The following is a 17,628-nucleotide window of genomic DNA, read 5'->3' on the forward strand; positions in this document are numbered from 1 at the left end:
CACATAAATGTTGACTCTACCTCTAGACCCACAAAGTCACCAGCTACAGCTTTAGCACTTAGAGCCTCTCCTGCCTGGTTAATCACTTTGAATATCAACCCCATAATTTTTAAGCTCCTAAATTGTCTAGTGCATTCGACATGGTAAACCACAATATATTAATAAGAGTACTAGATAAGTTTGGCAGTGGTGTAGCAAGGGGGCGGGAGGGGCGGTCCGCCCCGGGTCAGCTCAGGGGGCGGGTGCTCCCTTCCAGCCCCCCCCCCTCGGTGAATCGACACCCCCCCCCCCGACCAGCTCCCGCACCCTACCTTTAAAAAGAATATCGAGAGCACGTCTGCCCTGCACGTAAAAGAAATGTGGACCGTGAGGTCTTCCCTCGCTCTATCTGTCCTGCCCTCCGCTGACACAACTTCCTATTTCCGCAAGGGCGGGAGAGACAGAGCGAGAGAAGGCCCGACGGTCCATATTTCTTTTACGTGGGCAGGCGTGCTCTCGATATTCTTTTTAAAGGTAGGGTGCGGGAGCTGGTCGGGGGGGGGGAGGGGGGTGTCATCGTGCTGCACCCGGGGGGGGGGGGATGCAACGGCGAACCGCCCCGCCCCGGGTGGCAGCCCCCCCTGCTACGCCACTGACGTTTGGGATTGGTGGAAACATACTTAGCTGGATCAAGGGTTTCCCGACCACAAGAACATATCAAGTAAAATCAAACTCAAACATATGAGATTAGGATAGACTTCAAACTTGTTTAGCTCATATCTGAGTTTGGGAGGGGGGGGTCTGTGGGGAGATTGTCCTGAAGAACCCACTGGAAATCCAACAGAGTTGGGGGTTAAGGTGCGAGTAGGGGGGAGGGAGGGGTGGGGTGGGGGTTTATATGGACAGATGTTGATTTGTATTAGAGGGAATTTAAGCGTTTGTACACTGAGGTCTATGAGAGGGGGTTACACGGTTTGTGACTCCATCTTCATGTATTTATTTTGCTGGTTTTGCAATGGTATTGTACAAGTTGTTCATATACATCATTAAAATACAATAAAATATTCAATGATAACAAAAATAATATACAGTATGTCATTAGAATTTTGAAATATTTCAAAAGATATTTAAGACTGTTATAATTTCATGTTCTGATTAATAATATATATTCCAAACACCTCCTTTATCTTCCCCCTGCCCACTTCCTTCCCGAAAAAAAAATACACTTGTATTCAGTAATGCCATAACTAGCTGTCCTTAAGCCTATTTGCCATTTCTTAATTTCACAACTGGGCCAAAACACCATTAATCAGAGCTTTATCCTAATCAGTTAACACCCTTTTGCATTTATATTAAATTTTTTAAAATTTGAACCGTAGCATATTACATGTTTCAAAAGATTATCATTCATCATGACAATGTTTTTTTTCCAATGAGGCAGTGAGGGAAATCAAATTGTACCATTCTTGGAAAAGATCTACATTAACAATTTTTCAAAATCTTATCACAGCACACTGTGTATGAGTAACTGCAAAATAGCACCAATTTGTAAAGAAATATTCATCAAAGCTAATCCAGGAGCCCTATGAATTGGTAACTCAGTGCCACTTTTGGTGCCGAGTGCAAATCTAAGATGCTGAACTCCATAAAACACAAAACACTGAGATGTAAGTTTGAAACCTAGGATCAGACAAACAAAGCATGTAGAGCATGGCTCACGGAATTATTTACACCCCCTCTATAGGTGTATGTATATGTGTATCAGGGGCGTAGCCAGACCTCGACAGGAGGGGGGGCCAGAACCCAAGGTGAGGGGGCACATTTTGGCCTGCTGTCATGTCCCCTACCTCAACGCGAGCGGTGTCCTCGGGCTGTGCAGTGTCCCGTCGACACGTACACTTGACTGGCACAGCCCTGAGCCATGTGTGTGTAGTTCTTCTCTGGCTTCAGGCTCCTTGATTGCTTTGCTTCCATGCACCTGGCTCTGCTCTCTCTCTCTCTCTCTCTCTCTCTCTCTCTCTCTCTCTCTCTCTCTCTCTCTCTCTCTCTGCCTGGCTTCCAGGCTCCTTGATTGCTTTGCTTCCACCCACCTGGGTCTGCTCTTCCTCTGCCTGGCTTCTCTTGCTTCTCTCCTATTGGTCTTCCGGTTCCTACTTCCCCTGCTCTTGTCCTATGGCTGTGCCCCTTCTCCCTGCTGATGTCAGACGCCAGCACTTTATCAGCTGAGCTCTCCCTAGACTCCATGCTTTGGCTTCTACTTTGGTAGGTTTTTCTAACTCTGTAGTCTGCTTCGTATCTACTGGTCCCTCGTTGCTGACTTTGCCTGTACCTGGATTACCCTTCTGCCTGCCGCCTGCCTACTGACTTTTGCCTGTACCTGGATTACTCTCTTGCCTGCCACCTGCCTACTGACTTGTCTGTACCTGGATTACTCTCTTGCCTGCCGCCGGCCTACTGACTTTCGCCTGCATCTAGATTACTCTCTTGCCTGCTGCCTGCCTACTGACTTTTGCCTGTACCTGGATTACTCTCTTGCCTGCCTACTGACATTTGCCTGCATCTGGATTACTCTCTTGCCTGCCTACTGACTTTTGCCTGAACCTGGATTACTCTCTTGCCTGCCGCCTGCCTACTGACTTTCCCCGTGCTGTTCCGAAACAGAGGCCTAAAGATAGCACCAGAACATCGCAGGGAATTAACTCCCCAATGATCAACGCTAATAACATGCTAATTTAGGTGTGTTATTAGCGTTGATCATCTTGGGAAAAGTGCAGGAGGATGTGAAGCCTTTGTGTATATAATCTTATGTTATCTTGCAATTTTTGTAACTTCTTTTTCAATGTATTTTAGTTCTCATATTTGTAGCCTCTGTGTATCCGATTCTAATGTTTGTATTATGTTTTATTGTAATTGTTTTCATTCTTTATTATTATTCGACCCCCCCCTCCCGCCACCAACTCTCCCCCGCCATCGCTGTGGGCTACCTTTGCTGGCGGGGGACCCCAATCCCCGCCAGCCAAGGAGGTCCTCTTCTTCCTGCAAAGGCTTCGTTCTGTTTCTGACGTCGACGTCATAAACAGAACGAAGCCTTCGCGGGAAGAAGAGGACCTCCTTGGCTGGCGGGGATTGGGGTCCCCCGCCAGCAAAGGTAGCCCACGGCAGGGAGGGTTGGCGGCAGCGGCAGGGAGGCTAAAATGTGACCCCTCACCTCGGGCTCTGGACCCCCCTCCCACCGAAGTCTGGCTACGCCCCTGAGCCCAAGTACCATGCACTAAAGAACACTTTTATGTGGGAACTGCAGAGAACGTGTTGCCTTTGCATTTATCACGTTAGTTTTTGGTGTTGAATGCGTGGTACATGCAAAACCTAACACACTTTAGTAAAAGGCCCCTTTGTGGGGTTGATGTAAATATAAAATGTAGAACTACATATACCACAATGCACTGTGATGTACATTTAAAACCGAGGACTGGACAAACAGGTTTCCCTCCAGAAACTCATTCGGCAGTTTCCGAGTCTAAACTGATATATTTAGTTACATAATAACTTGATAATGTAAATTCGACTCTTTGGTTTGATCCTTCCTTGTTTATCAACATTTTCTTTTTCTCTTGTAAACTGCCTAGATATTTTACGATTGACAGTACATCAAATAAAAATTAACTATGAAAAACATTTCTGTCATTTCTCATATCAGTCTAACACTACTACTACTACTACTACTACTATTTAGCATTTCTATAGCGCTACAAGGCGTACGCAGCGCTGCACAAACATAGAAGAAAGACAGTCCCTGCTCAAAGAGCTTACAATCTAATAGACAAAAAATAGATAAAGTAAGCAAATCAAATCAATTAATGTGAACGGGAAGGAAGAGAGGAGGGTAGGTGGAGGCGAGTGGTTACAAGTGGTTACGAGTCAAAAGCAATGTTAAAGAGGTGGGCTTTCAGTCTAGATTTAAAGGTGGCCAAGGATGGGGCATGACGTAGGGGCTCAGGAAGTTTATTCCAGGCGTAGGGTGCAGCGAGACAGAAGGCGCGAAGTCTGGAGTTGGCAGCAGTGGAGAAGGGAACAGATAAGAAGGATTTATCCATGGAGCGGAGTGCACGGGAAGGGGTGTAGGGATGGACGAGTGTGGAGAGATACTGGGGAGCAGCAGAGTGAGTACATTTATAGGTTAGTAGAAGAAGTTTGAACAGGATGCAAAAACGGATAGGGAGCCAGTGAAGGGTCTTGAGGAGAGGGGTAGTATGAGTAAAGCGACCCTGGCGGAAGATGAGACGGGCAGCAGAGTTTTGAACCGACTGGAGGGGGGAGAGGTGACTAAGTGGGAGGCCAGCAAAAAGCAGATTGCAGTAGTCTAAACGAGAGGTGACAAGGGTATAGATAAGGGTTTTGGTAGAGTGCTCGGAAAGAAAGGGGCGGATTTTACGGATCCAAAAGGTCAGCAGTCCTTTTCCCTTTCATCCGCCACTGAAAAAGGTTCATAGGGGAAAGATTAGTGTGAAAATATAAGGAAAAATTCCTCACCTTTAATCTGTAAGTTCTCAGCTCATATATGTTGGGGCCTTTCCTTGGCAAAGGCTCATTCCAGAAACTGAACTCCAAAAGCAGCTGATTCCTTCGTGACAGAAGCATGTGACTCCGCTCTTTGCGAAACTGCAGGTATTCCTACACAGACAAGAGGGGAATCGCTGTGAAACACTCACTCAGTGGGGTCTGCGGGAATCGATCACAGCATCAGTGGTGTGTGAATCCTATTCTGAGCTGTGTAAAGGTCTTTAACTGACACATTAGTAAATTGATCCTTTATTGCTCTGAGAGTAGATGTCAGTGTCAGGGGCGTAGCCAGACTTCAGCGGGAGGGGGGTCCAGAGCCAGAGGTGAGGGGGCACATTTTAGCCCCCCCCCCTTGCCGCCAAACCCCCCCGCCAAACCCCCCCCCCCGCCGTCAACCACCTTTAACCCCCACCCCGGCGCCAACCCTTTCGACCCCCTCTTCTCGCTGCTGCCAACCCTCCCCCACCGCTGCTGTCGGGTACCTTTGCTGGCGGGGGTCCCCAACCCCGCCAGCCGAAGTCCTCTTCTCCAGGGCGGCCACGTTGCTGATCTGTAAGGGCAGGATTCTGTTTCTGTGAGTCTGATATCCTGAGGACCTCAGCTGGCGGGGGTTAGGGACCCCCGCCAGCAAAGGTACCCGACGGCAGCGGCGGGGGGAGGGTTGGTGGCGGGAGGGGGGTCAGGGCCAAATCTATGGGGGCCCATGCCCCTGTGGCCCCATGTAGCTACGCCCCTGGTCAGATTGCAACTTATACTCCTAGGGGAATTGTGCACACACAAAAAAATTCTGCACATTTGATTTGTCAGAAATAACAAAACAATTATCTTTGAACAACTATTCACTGAAAATGAAGACAGAAAATGTTATTCAAAGATGTAGAATTTTCTGCAGGATGATTGTGAAGTACATTCTATATCTGAGTATCTCCCCACAGCCTTGAAGAGTCACAAACTCCATCAGCCCTACCCTTGGCCATCCTGTCCCCAGGCTCAACTCACCAGCTCACACTTCCCTCCTCAAGTTCAGTCCACCAGTTTGCTCTCTTACTCTTTCGCTCCCTTGGTGCCATTTGCTTTTTGTCCCCCCCTCCCCCACTAATATTCTCTTGTCACTTCTCAATTACCATTTCTGTTCTCTTTACAATTCTTTGTCCCTCTCTCCAATTTTGATTCTTCCTCTTTCCTGCACAGCTGACATTTCTCAGCCACCTCTCCCATCCACTAGGGATGACTGCTGCCAGAGCTTCTCTCCTCTTCCCACTTGCATAGCTGTTTCCTGTTCTGCCTTTTCTGACAATGGTGGTTGTCACGAAATGCTGCCTAACCACCTGCCTGGGGTTACCCCGCAGTCACTTAGAGGGTCTATTCACAGCACAGCTCAAGTCCGCCTGCACCTGCCGTTTGTGCTCTACACTAGCACCCTCCTCCCACCAACTGGGTCACAGCCGCCTCCGGGTGAGTCTCCCGCTCTCAAATTATCTCCAGTGATTTCTAGGTTACTGGCGGCCACACTCCCAGTGGTCCCACAGTTCCCAGAAAGCACTCACAGACCCAAAACGCAAACCACCAGGATTCTTTATCAGTCCAGACAGGCGGAGTCAACAAACTAAACAGGTTTATTGTCACACTGGAACAATGAACAAATAAAAAAGTGCAATTATCAAACAATAACAAGTAACTGAATTATGGATCAATTATAACACTAACTAAACATTTGCATATTGGCTAAATAATAACTGGAAAGGTCAGGGCATATAATTCACTGAGCCTCAGCAAAGAGATCTGTCTCTCTTTTCTCCCGGGCTATGACTGAAACAATAGCCAGCAACAACTACTGGGTAATTTCAAACTCCAGGCCAATCAGAACCCAGTCAACAAGTTTTAAAAGTATACTGCTCACAGTACTGTAGATTCACTTCTTCACTAAGTGAAACTAAAAGAGGACATACACTTTTCTATAACAGTTTTAACATAAAACATGCACCACCTGCTGGCCAAACTAGAAAAATGCACTTCAAGAGTTAATAAAGGCAATTTTACAGTTTAAAACACACTGTTCTGTCACAGTGGCTGATTGCTGATTCTTCCTCCTATCCATACAGCTGCTGCCTCCTACCCCACCTTTTGTGAATGCTAGACGTACTGTCTTCCAGGCCCCCCTCCTCTGGCCACACAGGTCACTGGCCAAATTCTGCAGACTAAGAATACTGCGCACGTGAGGAAATCTGAATTGCACAGTTGTGCAGAACCCCCCCCCCCCCCCCCCCCCCCAGGAGTAAACTTGATACCGATGTCTTCATCAGAAGGACAGGTCAGGGTTGAGACAGGAGACGCCAGATTTATGTCTTTCAACATTCTCCAGTACCTGGTTACTTCTCAGTTTGTTCATGCAGTCTGTGAGGGCAGAGTAGCCACCAGAGAAACGCCACAGATGCACTGTAATGTGAAAACAGATACTATAACAGTTAAGTTCGACACTGCAGGGCCCCTCCCTGGTGTGAATGTTCAGGAAGTCTCTGCCAGGCTCCAGCCTTTCCTTATGCTAAGGCCCACTTTTCCTAAGTTTGCCTCTAACCCTCTTAGCGTGTTTCTCTACTGCTGCTGACAAAACTGCCCCTATCCCACATCTGCTGGTCTCCTTTTTAAGTACCTGGCTTCCCCTTTTATCTGATTTAAGCCACCAGCACTTGTCTGAGTGTCCCAGCCTCTCTCCGATCACGGGCAGTTCATCTATCTATCTAACTACCCGAACAGGGCTGATATTAAGGGAAGGTGCAACTGTAGAAAGGGAAATGGGACTTGATACACCGCCTTTCTGTGGTATTTTGCAACTACATTCAAAGCGGTTTACATATATAAAGGTACTTATTTTGTACCTGGGGCAATGGAGGGTTAAGTGACTTGCCCAGACTCAGAAGGAGCTGCAGTGGGAATCAAACCCAGTTCCCCAGGATCAAAGTCCACTGCACTAACCACTAGGCTACTCCTCCACTCTCCTGCCCCCAAGCCCCAAAATTGCATGAAGGTGAAGGCAGCACAGCCTGCCAACAGGGCCTAGGCCCCAGCATGTCTAAGACCAACCTAGAGCACTAAACATTCACTGGATCCTATTCCCTTCTGATCCTCCTCCTCCTCCTCACTCACCCAACTGCGCCAAAATCTCTTGCCCGACAGCACCATCAGCTCACAAACTGCCTTGCCCAGCTCACCTGCCTGATCCTGCTCTCCATACCAGGTGTTCCAGTTCCCCACCAGGTCACACGGGTAATCTGGATCCTTGTGTAACTTTGGCAGCACCTGTTCCCTGCAGAGGAAAGTAGCCACCATCAATGCAGATGCTTTTCAACTACCTTTTTAAATTCAGTTTAACGTGACAATACCTGTTCACCTCTGCTGGGAATAAACTCCACAGATCTCTAGTTATAATCTACTTTTTACAGGCAGGGCCGCCTAGAGACTGAGCCAGGCCCGAGGCAAGATCGCACCCCCCCCCCCAAGGATCACCCCCCCCCCCACCCCTCAATTGCTACTTCTGTCGCCTCCCTCTCCTGTGCCGCAGTTCCCAGTCTCCATCTACCTACCCTCTGCTCCCTTCTGCCTGCCATCCGACCCCCTTCATTTAAATTAAAAAAAAAAAAAAAAGATCTCTAGCCTTCTGTGTGAAAGGGGCAGATCGCCTCGGGCGGGCCTTCCCTCACTGTGTCCCGCCCTCACGGAAATAGGAAGTTACATCAGAGGAGGGCGGGGCACAGTGAGGGAAGGGCTGCCCGAGGCGATCTGCCCCTTTCACAGAGAAGGCGCTGCTGCTTTAGAGATTTTTTTTTTAATGCAGGGGCTCGGATAGAAGGGAGCCGAGGGTAGGCAGCAGGAGACGGGACTGCGGCGCCAGCGTCCTGGGAGCAGGAGAGGGCGAGAGACTCTGGTGCCGGGCCCTCCTTGGTGGCCCGGGCCCAGGGAATTTTGCTCCCCCCCCCCTTTCCCGTCTCGGCGGCCCTGTTTACAGGAAACTAAATTATTTAAAACTTTGTATATTTATATCATCATATTAGATGTTTTCTGCACTACACTCTAAGTTTGTATAAGAGCTATATTCTTCTATTACGTATTCATAAGCAGTATAAAGCTGTAGTCCTTGTGACCTTGGGTTAAGTCACGTGGAGGGGCATTTTCGATAGAATGTCTAAATCAGAATTTGGACATTTACAAAAATGTCCAAATTCTGAACAGGAAAGAAGGTCATTTTCGAAAAAGATAGACATCTACTACTACTACTACTACTTAGCATTTCTATAGCGCTGCCAGGGTTACGCAGCGCTGTACAAGTTTAAAACATGGGGAAGGACAGTCCCTGCTCAAGAGAGCTTACAATCTAGAGGTAAAAACTATGTAAGTGTAGGTATCAGGAATGGGAAGGTGGTTAGGCGCCAAAAGCAAGGGAGAAGAGATGGGCCTTGAGTAAGGACTTGAAAATGGGCATCTATATTTTGTGTTCTAAAATGCTATGGATGTCTTGTGATTTGAACGTCCTTTTTGGTTTTGGTTCATTTTCAAACAAAAGACGTCCAAAACAGAGGAGGAGTGGCTTAATGGTTAGTGCAGCGGGCTTTGATCCTGGCAACATGGGTTCAATTCCCACTGCCTGCTCCTTGTGACTTTGGGCAAGTCAAATGCACAAGGGGCATTTTTGGATATGACATCTAAGTCTGAATTTGGACGTTTTTTTGTAAAACATCCAAAATCAGAACAGGAAAGGTCATTTTCTAAAAAAAAAAAAAAGGGTCTATCTTTTCCTTTTGAAAATGCTGTTTGGAAACATGTTTTGTGATTTAGGGGAGTAAGAGGAAGTGATCCCCGATTCCCTCCAGTGGTCATTTGGGACACCTCTTGTGTGGAGTAGAGGAGTAGCCTAGTGGCTAGTGCAGCAGACGTTGATCCTGGGGAAGTGGGTTCAATTCCCAATGCAGCTATTTTTTATAAAAACAGGTAGGTCTAGCTCAAAACGTCCAAGTTTTTGTTTTGTTTCATTATGGCTGAAAGACGTCTAACTCTTAGGAACACCCAAGTCCCGCCTTGAACACACACACCCCTGGCACGCCCCCTTGAGATTTAGACGTCCTTCTGACGGACTTCAGAGAAAAAGACGTCTAAAAATAGGTTTCGAAAATACTGATTTGGACGTCTTTGTGAGATAAATGTCCAATGTCACTTTTTGGACATTTTTCTCTTTTGAAAATGAGCCTGATAGAGGTGTAATTTCAAACCACTTAGACTTAGAAAGTTACATGGAGGGGGAATTTTTGATACGATGTCTAAGTCGGACTTTGGACATTTTGTGCTACACGTCCCAAATCTGAATAGCAAATGTAACCACTTTCGAAAAAGCAAAACGTTTATCTTGTTGGGCAGACTGGATGGACCATACAGGTCTTTATCTGCCATCATCTACTACGTTACCAAGTATGCGAATCATGAATAGGGTTTCTAAAATAACAGCCTTTGTCCGATGATCTCCTGTAATGAGTCTACTTTGTTCTTGTAAAGACAGGACTTGGACATAGCCTCCCTGGCCTGGATTATGGATCTCTGGGGCCCAGGTTGAGAGAGGGCCCCTGACTAGTTCCTGCCGGCAAGTTCTGCTACACGGGAGCCCAGATAAGCTTCTACCACGCACAGAGTGTGAACAGAGACTCACGTCAGACTGTTGTAAGCATCCAGGCATTCGGGTTTCACGTTGTGAACTGGAAGAAGAAACAAAAGAAATGAGTCATAACAGAAAGGGAACCGACACCTAGAATCTCCGCTCCAGCAGCCTGGGCCTTAGCTGAGGGCACAAAAACAGCAGTTATACCTAGCGCAGGGCAGCAGCGTAGCCAGACCTAGCGGTGGGAGGGGGCACATTTTGGTCTGCTGCCCCGCCACTCTCTCCCACTGCCCTACTGCTCCCCACCCACTGCCGAAGCAAACACCTTGGCTGGCGGGGGTCCCCAACCCCTGCCAGCTCAAGTGTTGTCCAGCGCCGGTCTCTGGTGCCGTGGCATTGCCTGCCCTGCTCTGTCTTCCCCTTACATCCTGCATGCTCCTTTTAGTGAAATTGAGCGTGCTCAGTTTCACTAAAAGGAGCGTGCTGGACGTGAGGGGAAGACAGAGCAGGGCCAGAGACCGGCGTTGGACATCGTTTCAGCTGGCGGGGGTTGGGGACCCCTGCCAGCAAAACCAGGGGCCCAGAGGAAAATTTTTTTGGGGGGGGTTAGGCCTCCACAGCCCCACGCAGTGGCATTCCTAGGGGGGGGGGGCGGTGGGTGCGGTCTGCCCCGGGTGCACACCGCTGGGGGGGGTGCCGCGCGCCTGTCTGCTCCACTCGTTCCATGCTCCCTCTGCCCCGGAACAGGTTACTTCCTGTTCCGGGGCAGGGGGAGCATGGAACGAGCGAAGCAGACAGGCGCGCGGCACCCCCCCCCCCCCCAGCAGGTAAAAATGCATCCGGGGGGTGTCCATCGGCGATCCGCCCCAGATGTCAGCCACCCTAGGAACGCCACTGGCGCAGGGTATCTGGTGAGTGATCAATAGACTTCCTGAGCCGACGCATCATGCTCCATCCCTAACCCTATTCTAATTCAGGGTAAAAGCCCACCTTTTTGAGGCTGCTTTTAATTCTTAACCCCTTATCAATCTGTTCAATACCTAAGTTGTTTTAATCATTCCCACAATAAATAATTCCCCTTAATCCAGTGGTTTATTTATTTATTGTTTGCATTTGTATCCCACATTTTCCCACCTCTTTGCGGGCTCAGTGTGGCTTACAATAAGATTTGAATAAAGAGAATACAGTTGATACAAATTGGTTATGGGTTACATTGTACAAGTTATGCGAGATAATCAAATTATCATTAGGAATATCACAATGGGACATCAACAGGGAGACTTTGGGAGGAGATAATAGGAAGTTTAAGGGCAGTGTTAAGACATATAGGCACATGGTTTACCTATTCCTGTAAGTATATGTATGAGTTATGTGGAATTGGGGGGAATGAGAGATCTTGAGTGGATGTGTGATGCATTGATGTAAGTGAGTGTAGACTCTATGTGTTTAGGTTTTTTCCGTAGGTTGTCTCAAACAAGTGGGTCTTCAGTAATCTGCGGAAGGATGCTTGTTCGTGGATCGCTCTTAAGTTGCATGGCAGTGAGTTCCAAAGCTGCGTGCTCGTGTGAGAAAAGGTTGACGCGTGTAGCGTCTTGTATTTCACGCCCTTGAAAGTAGGGAAATGGAGGTTGAGGTATGTTCGGGAAGATCTCCTGGCATTTCTGGGTGGTAGGTCAATCAACTCGGACATGTATGCTGGGGCTTCGCCGTAGATGATCTTGTGGACTAGTGTGCATACCTTGAAGGTGATGCGTTCCTTCAGTGGAAGCCAGTGTAGTTTCTCTCGTAGTGGTGTTGCCCTTTCATATTTTGGTTTTCCGAAGATGAGTCTGGCTGCTGTGTTTTGGGCTGTTTGAAGTTTCCTCAGTGTTTGCTCTTTGCCGCCTGCGTATAATGAGTTGCAGTAGTCCAGATGGCTGAGGACGAGGGATTGCACTAGGTTACGAAAGACGAATCTTGGGAAGAGTGGTCTTATCCTTTTCAGTTTCCACATGCAGTAGAACATCTTCTTAGTTGTGTTGTTTGCGTGGGTTTCCAGTGTTATGTGGCGGTCGATAGTGACTCCAAGGATTTTTAGCGTTTCTGAGATTGGAAGGTTTAGGTTTGCTGTGTTTATCGCGTTGAATTCGTTGGTGTTGTGTAGGGAGGTGAGTACCAGGCATTGAGTTTTTTCTGCATTTAATTTCAGACGGAATGTGTCTGCCCATGTGTTCATGATGTGTAGGCTTTGATTGATTTCGTTGGAGATTTCTTTGATGTCTTGTTTGAAAGGGATATATATTGTCACATCATCAGCGTATATATGTGGATTGAGGTTATGGTTTGATAGGAGTTTTGCTAGAGGGATCATCATTAGGTTGAAAATAGTTGGTGAGAGAGGTGATCCTTGTGGAACTCCACATTCAGGTATCCATGCCTTGGACGTGGTTGAGTGTGATGTAACTTGATACGAGCGCAGGGTTAGGAACCCCTTGAACCAGCTTAGGACATTTCCTCCAATGCCGAAGTATTCAAGTATGTGTAGTAGGATTTCGTGGTCGACCATGTCAAAGGCGCTTGACATGTCAAATTGTAGGAGGAGTATATTGTTCCCGGTTGCTATTATTTGCTTAAATTTGGTCATAAGGGTGACTAGTACTGTTTCTGTGCTATGGTTCGACCGGAATCCGGATTGGGCATCATGCAGTATTGAGTGTTTGTTTAGATAGTTTGTGAGTTGTTTGGTTACCATCCCTTCGGTTAATTTGGTTATTAGTGGTATGGATGCTACTGGTCTGTAGTTGGTAATTTCGCTCAAGTTTTTCTTTGTATCTTTTGGAATTGGGGTGAGTAAGATTTTTCCTTTTTCTTTTGGGAAGAGTCCATTTTGTAACATGTAATTTACATGATTCGTTAGGTCAGTTGTGAATTGTTGAGGGGCTGATTTCATGAGGCTGTTTGGGCATGCGTCTAGTTTGCAGTTGGATTTGGCATATTTTTTGAGAGTTTTAGAGATGAGGTCTTCTGGTAGTGGTTCGAACTCGGTCCAGGTTCTGTCTGCTGGGTGTGCTCCTTCTTCTGGGTCCAGACAGTCTAGAAGAGTGGCGTATTCTATGGGACTGGCGGGTATTTTGTGTCGTAATAGTATGATTTTCTCCTTGAAGTACTTCGCAAGGTTGTCGACGTCTGGTATATTTTCACCGTTATTTGTAACTGGTGTGGTATCTAGCAGTTTGTTCACAAGGCTGAAGAGTTTATGTGTGTCTTTGTAATTTGGTCCTATTATTGTTTTGTAGTGTTGTCTTTTTGTTTGTTTTATGGTGTATTTGTATTTTCTCCGAAGTAGTTTCCAGTCGTTTAGTGTTTGTTCGTCTTTCTTTTTGTTCCAAGCTCGTTCTAGTTTCCTGACTTGTGTTTTAAGTTTTTTCAGCTCTTCGGTGAACCATGGGTTTGTTTTTTTCCTGTGTGATGTTCTGGTTTGGGTTGGGGCGATTTTGTCTAATGTTGTTGTACATAGCTCATCCCATTCTTGGAGGAATTGGATGGTGTCAGCGTTTGTTGTCCATTCGTACTGGTAGATTTGTTGCCAGAATGTCGCGGAGTCTATTTTTCCTCTCGTTGTGTATGTTGTTCGCTCGGGTTTATTGGTCGTGTTTAAGTGTGTTTTTCGCCAGCAGAGAGTGACATTTGCTTTATGGTGGTCTGACCATAGTGTAGGTGTCCAACTTGTGTCCGTGATCATGATGGTTGAATCCGATTCGAATTTGTTTGTTATGATATCTAGTGTGTGTCCTTTTTCATGAGTCGGTTGCATGTAAGGTGCTTGTAGATCCCAAAGTTTTAGGAATTCTTTGAACTCTCGTGTGCTTAATGAGGTGTCATCTTCTAGGTGTAAGTTGATGTCTCCTAGTATGAGGATGTTTGAGGAAGATACGCAGGAATTCGAGATGAAATCCATGAATTGTGTTTGGGAGTCTTGCCATTTCCCTGGGGGTCTGTAGAATAGGATTGTGTTGAGGTGGCCTGTTAGATTTGGATGGTTTATCTCATATTCATGAGAGAGATTTGCATGCAGTGGAGGCAGTGCATGCAAATCTCTCTCCTGAATATTCATTTTGGGTATCCTGAAAACCTGACTGGCTGGGGTGCCTCCAGGACCAGGATTGGGAACCACTGCCCTAATTCCGTTGTCTGTGTTGAATAGATTGTAAGCTCTGTTGAGCAGGGACCATCTCTTATGTGTTTGTGTAAAGCACCTTGTAGCGCTTTAGAAATGATTTTATTTTGTTTGATTTCTATTGATAACCTTAAGAGTGGACTAACACGGCTACCACACTCCTCTACTCAGTTGCAGGAGAAAGTTTGTGTAATTCATTCCCAGTTGTGCGGGTTTTTGTATGATTTTCTGTTTTAGTTTTCTGTCGCTGTTTTGCTTTTATTGCCTGTGTAGATTTCTATGTTATATGTTATTTTTAAACACTGTTTTTATTTATTTGTTTATTGGGATTTATTAACCGCCTTTATGTAGAGATTCACTCATGTATGTTACTTGGAATTTTCTAAGATTTTCTAAGAAATTTCTAAGATTGGAATGCCCTCCCGCGGGAGGTGGTGGAAATGAAAATGGTAACGGAATTCAAACATGCGTGGGATAAGCATAAAGGAATCCTGTGCCGAAGGAATGGATCCTCAGAAGCTTAGTCAAGATCGGGAGGCGGGGCAGACTTATACGGTCTGTGCCAGAGCCGGTGGTTGGGAGGTGGGGCAGACATATACGGTCTGTGCTCTGAAGAGCACAGGTACAAATCAAAGTAGGGTATACACAAAAAGCAGCAAATATGAGTTATCTTGTTGGGCAGACTGGATGGACCGTGCAGGTCTTTTTCTGCCGTCATCTACTATGTTACTATGTTACTATGATTATCATCAGTATTATTAGTAGTAGTAGTATGATTAGTATTAGTACTAATAGTAGTAGTAACCAGCTATCAGCTTGCCCTCTATTGCAGGGATCCTCAAATCCGGTCCTCGAGATCCACAACCCAGACTGGATTTCAGGCTTTCCACCATGAATATGTATGAGACCTATTTGAATGCAATTGAAGCCCTGAATGCAAATAGATCTCATACATATTCATGGTGGAAATCCTGAAAACCAGGCTGGGTTGTAGACCTTGAGGACCCCTGCTCTGTTGTAACACTTAACATTCTTGCCCTTTTTGCATTGTAGATCACTACATGTACACACACCTTTCTACAAAGCTTCTTTCAGCAGGAGAACGACTGACAGTTGCTCACTGAAACGCATCAGCAAACTAGTGAAATGTGCAAGTCCCTGTCCTGAAAGGGCAGCGGATGGTGAGATACATAGTAACATAGTAGATGACGGCAGAAAAAAGACCTGCACGGTCCATCCAGTCTGCCCAAGAAGATAAATTCATATGTGCTACTTTTTTATTTGTACTGTCCTCTTCAGGGCACAGACCGTATAAGTCTGCCCAGCACTATCCTCGCCTCCCAACTACCAGTCCCGCCTCCCACCACCAGCTCTGGCACAGACCGTATAAGTCTGCCCAGCACTATCCCTGCCTCCCACCACCGGCTCTGGCAAAAGACAAAAAAGATGTTGCATGGACAATATAAAATTTATGGTCGTTCTGTAAGTGATAAAATGTAGAGAAAATTAATGAATAGGAATGCATGAGAAATAAAGGTGCTAAGTAAGCGGAGGTGGGAAATGAATGATGAGAGTTATAGAAAAGTATGAGGCAGGTGAGGTAACAACAGACATGGGGATACAGCAAATTGTGTCATACCGACTGCTGAAAAACAGTAATCATTGGTACAATATAAAAACGAAATGTACTGATGTGAAGAGGTACTTATGCATGACTTCGGAAGAGCTGTATAATCATCGCATTAAAAAAGGTGAAAGCATGCATTTCAAACAAAATTGTGTAAACAAAACGATAAATGGACAAATGTAATAAAAACGTCTGCATATCACTAGATATATCAGTACATATTTAACAGAAGGAAAATATGTCTAAAACGTTGTCAAAGCAACATACACATTATTGTAAAAAAAAACGTAAAATGTGTGCACGTCCCAGTATTGAAATAAGAGTGCCCACTGTTAGCACTGAGTTGCACTGACAAGAGGTAGAATAACATGCAGAAAAACTCACACTGGATCTTGTACAGGCCTCTAGTTTCTTTCTTTGCCAGTAGGGTAGAGTGCGCATCCTTACGGGGATCAACCTTGTGGACAAACAAGGAGCGAAACCAGCTACTATCGTCTTTCGAGTAGCCCCTGCAATACAGAAGCCAAAAGGTCAACACCAAAATCACAGGTCAGGTCTACAGAAGAAAAGGAATCGGACCTACTCAGTACAATGTCACCTCAGAGTTTCCAAAATCTCTTCAGTTGTGAAATAATGCCTTCCAGCATAAACACAGTTTCAATGACGTGGGAGAGGTGTGTGGTAGCCGTGTTAGTCCACTTTTAAAGGTAATCAATAGAAATAAAACAAAATAAAACATGGAAGAGAAAATAAGATGATACCTTTTTTTTTTTTGTTACATTTGTACCCCGCGCTTTCCCACTCAAGGCAGGCTCAATGCGGCTTACATGGGGCAATGGAGGGTTAAGTGACTTGCCCAGAGTCACAAGGAGCTGCCTGTGCCTGAAGTGGGAATCAGACTCAGTTCCTCAGTTCCCCAGGACCAAAGTCCACCACCCTAACCACTTGATTAGCTTTCGAAGGTTGCCCTTCTTCTCAGATCGGAAATAAGCAAATGTTGGTAGATGACAGTATATTTAAGTGAAACATCAAAGCATTCCAGTGACAGTCTAACAGGGTGGGGGTGGATAGGTGAGAGACAGGAGGAGGGACAGGGAGATATGCATGGAGACAGGAGGGTGACAAAGCAGTACAATTTTATGGTTTACTAGTAAAAAAGCCCCGTTTCTGATGCAAATGAAATGGGGGCTAGCAATGTTTTCTTCTGTGTGCATGTGGGAGTGTGTGTGTCCCTGCCCTCTGGCCTCTCTCCCCTCCCCCCTCTGAGTCCTTCACTGTTACAGAGCCAGCGATTTGATTTCGTGCTCTGCTGTTTTCCTTCACTGACTGTGTTACAGAGAGGGCGGGGCAGACACTCATAGGGAAACCGGATATCTCGCCCCCTTCACACTTCCGGCTGGAGGCTTCATAGAACGTTGGTGGTGCCTTTTATATAGAGAGATAGTAAAAAAGCCCCGTTTCTGATGCAAATGAAATGGGGGCTAGCAATGTTTTCTTCTGTGTGCATGTGGGAGTGTGTGTGTCCCTGCCCTCTGGCCTCTCTCCCCTCCCCCCTCTGAGTCCTTCACTGTTACAGAGCCAGCGATTTGATTTCGTGCTCTGCTGGTTTCCTTCACTGACATGTGTTACAGAGAGGGCGGGGCAGACACTCATAGGGAAACCGGA

The 17,628-nt window shown here is 46.4% G+C and overlaps 1 protein-coding gene across 1 annotated transcript in view; it reads right to left on the reverse strand.

Moving 5' to 3' along the window:
- The window catches only part of NIPSNAP1 (nipsnap homolog 1), a 56,907-nt gene that overhangs the window by 17,206 nt on the left and 22,073 nt on the right, over nt 1-17,628 (reverse strand). The window contains exons 2-6 of the mRNA XM_030219468.1: nt 16,348-16,472; nt 10,232-10,277; nt 7,749-7,843; nt 6,905-6,975; nt 4,510-4,650 (exon numbers count right to left, since the gene is read on the reverse strand). Coding sequence (XP_030075328.1) covers nt 4,510-4,650; nt 6,905-6,975; nt 7,749-7,843; nt 10,232-10,277; nt 16,348-16,472 — 478 coding nt within the window. The remainder of the gene's footprint in view (nt 1-4,509; nt 4,651-6,904; nt 6,976-7,748; nt 7,844-10,231; nt 10,278-16,347; nt 16,473-17,628) is intronic.

Source organism: Microcaecilia unicolor, chromosome 11, assembly GCF_901765095.1.
Source record: "Microcaecilia unicolor chromosome 11, aMicUni1.1, whole genome shotgun sequence".
Classification (NCBI taxonomy): domain Eukaryota; kingdom Metazoa; phylum Chordata; class Amphibia; order Gymnophiona; family Siphonopidae; genus Microcaecilia; species Microcaecilia unicolor.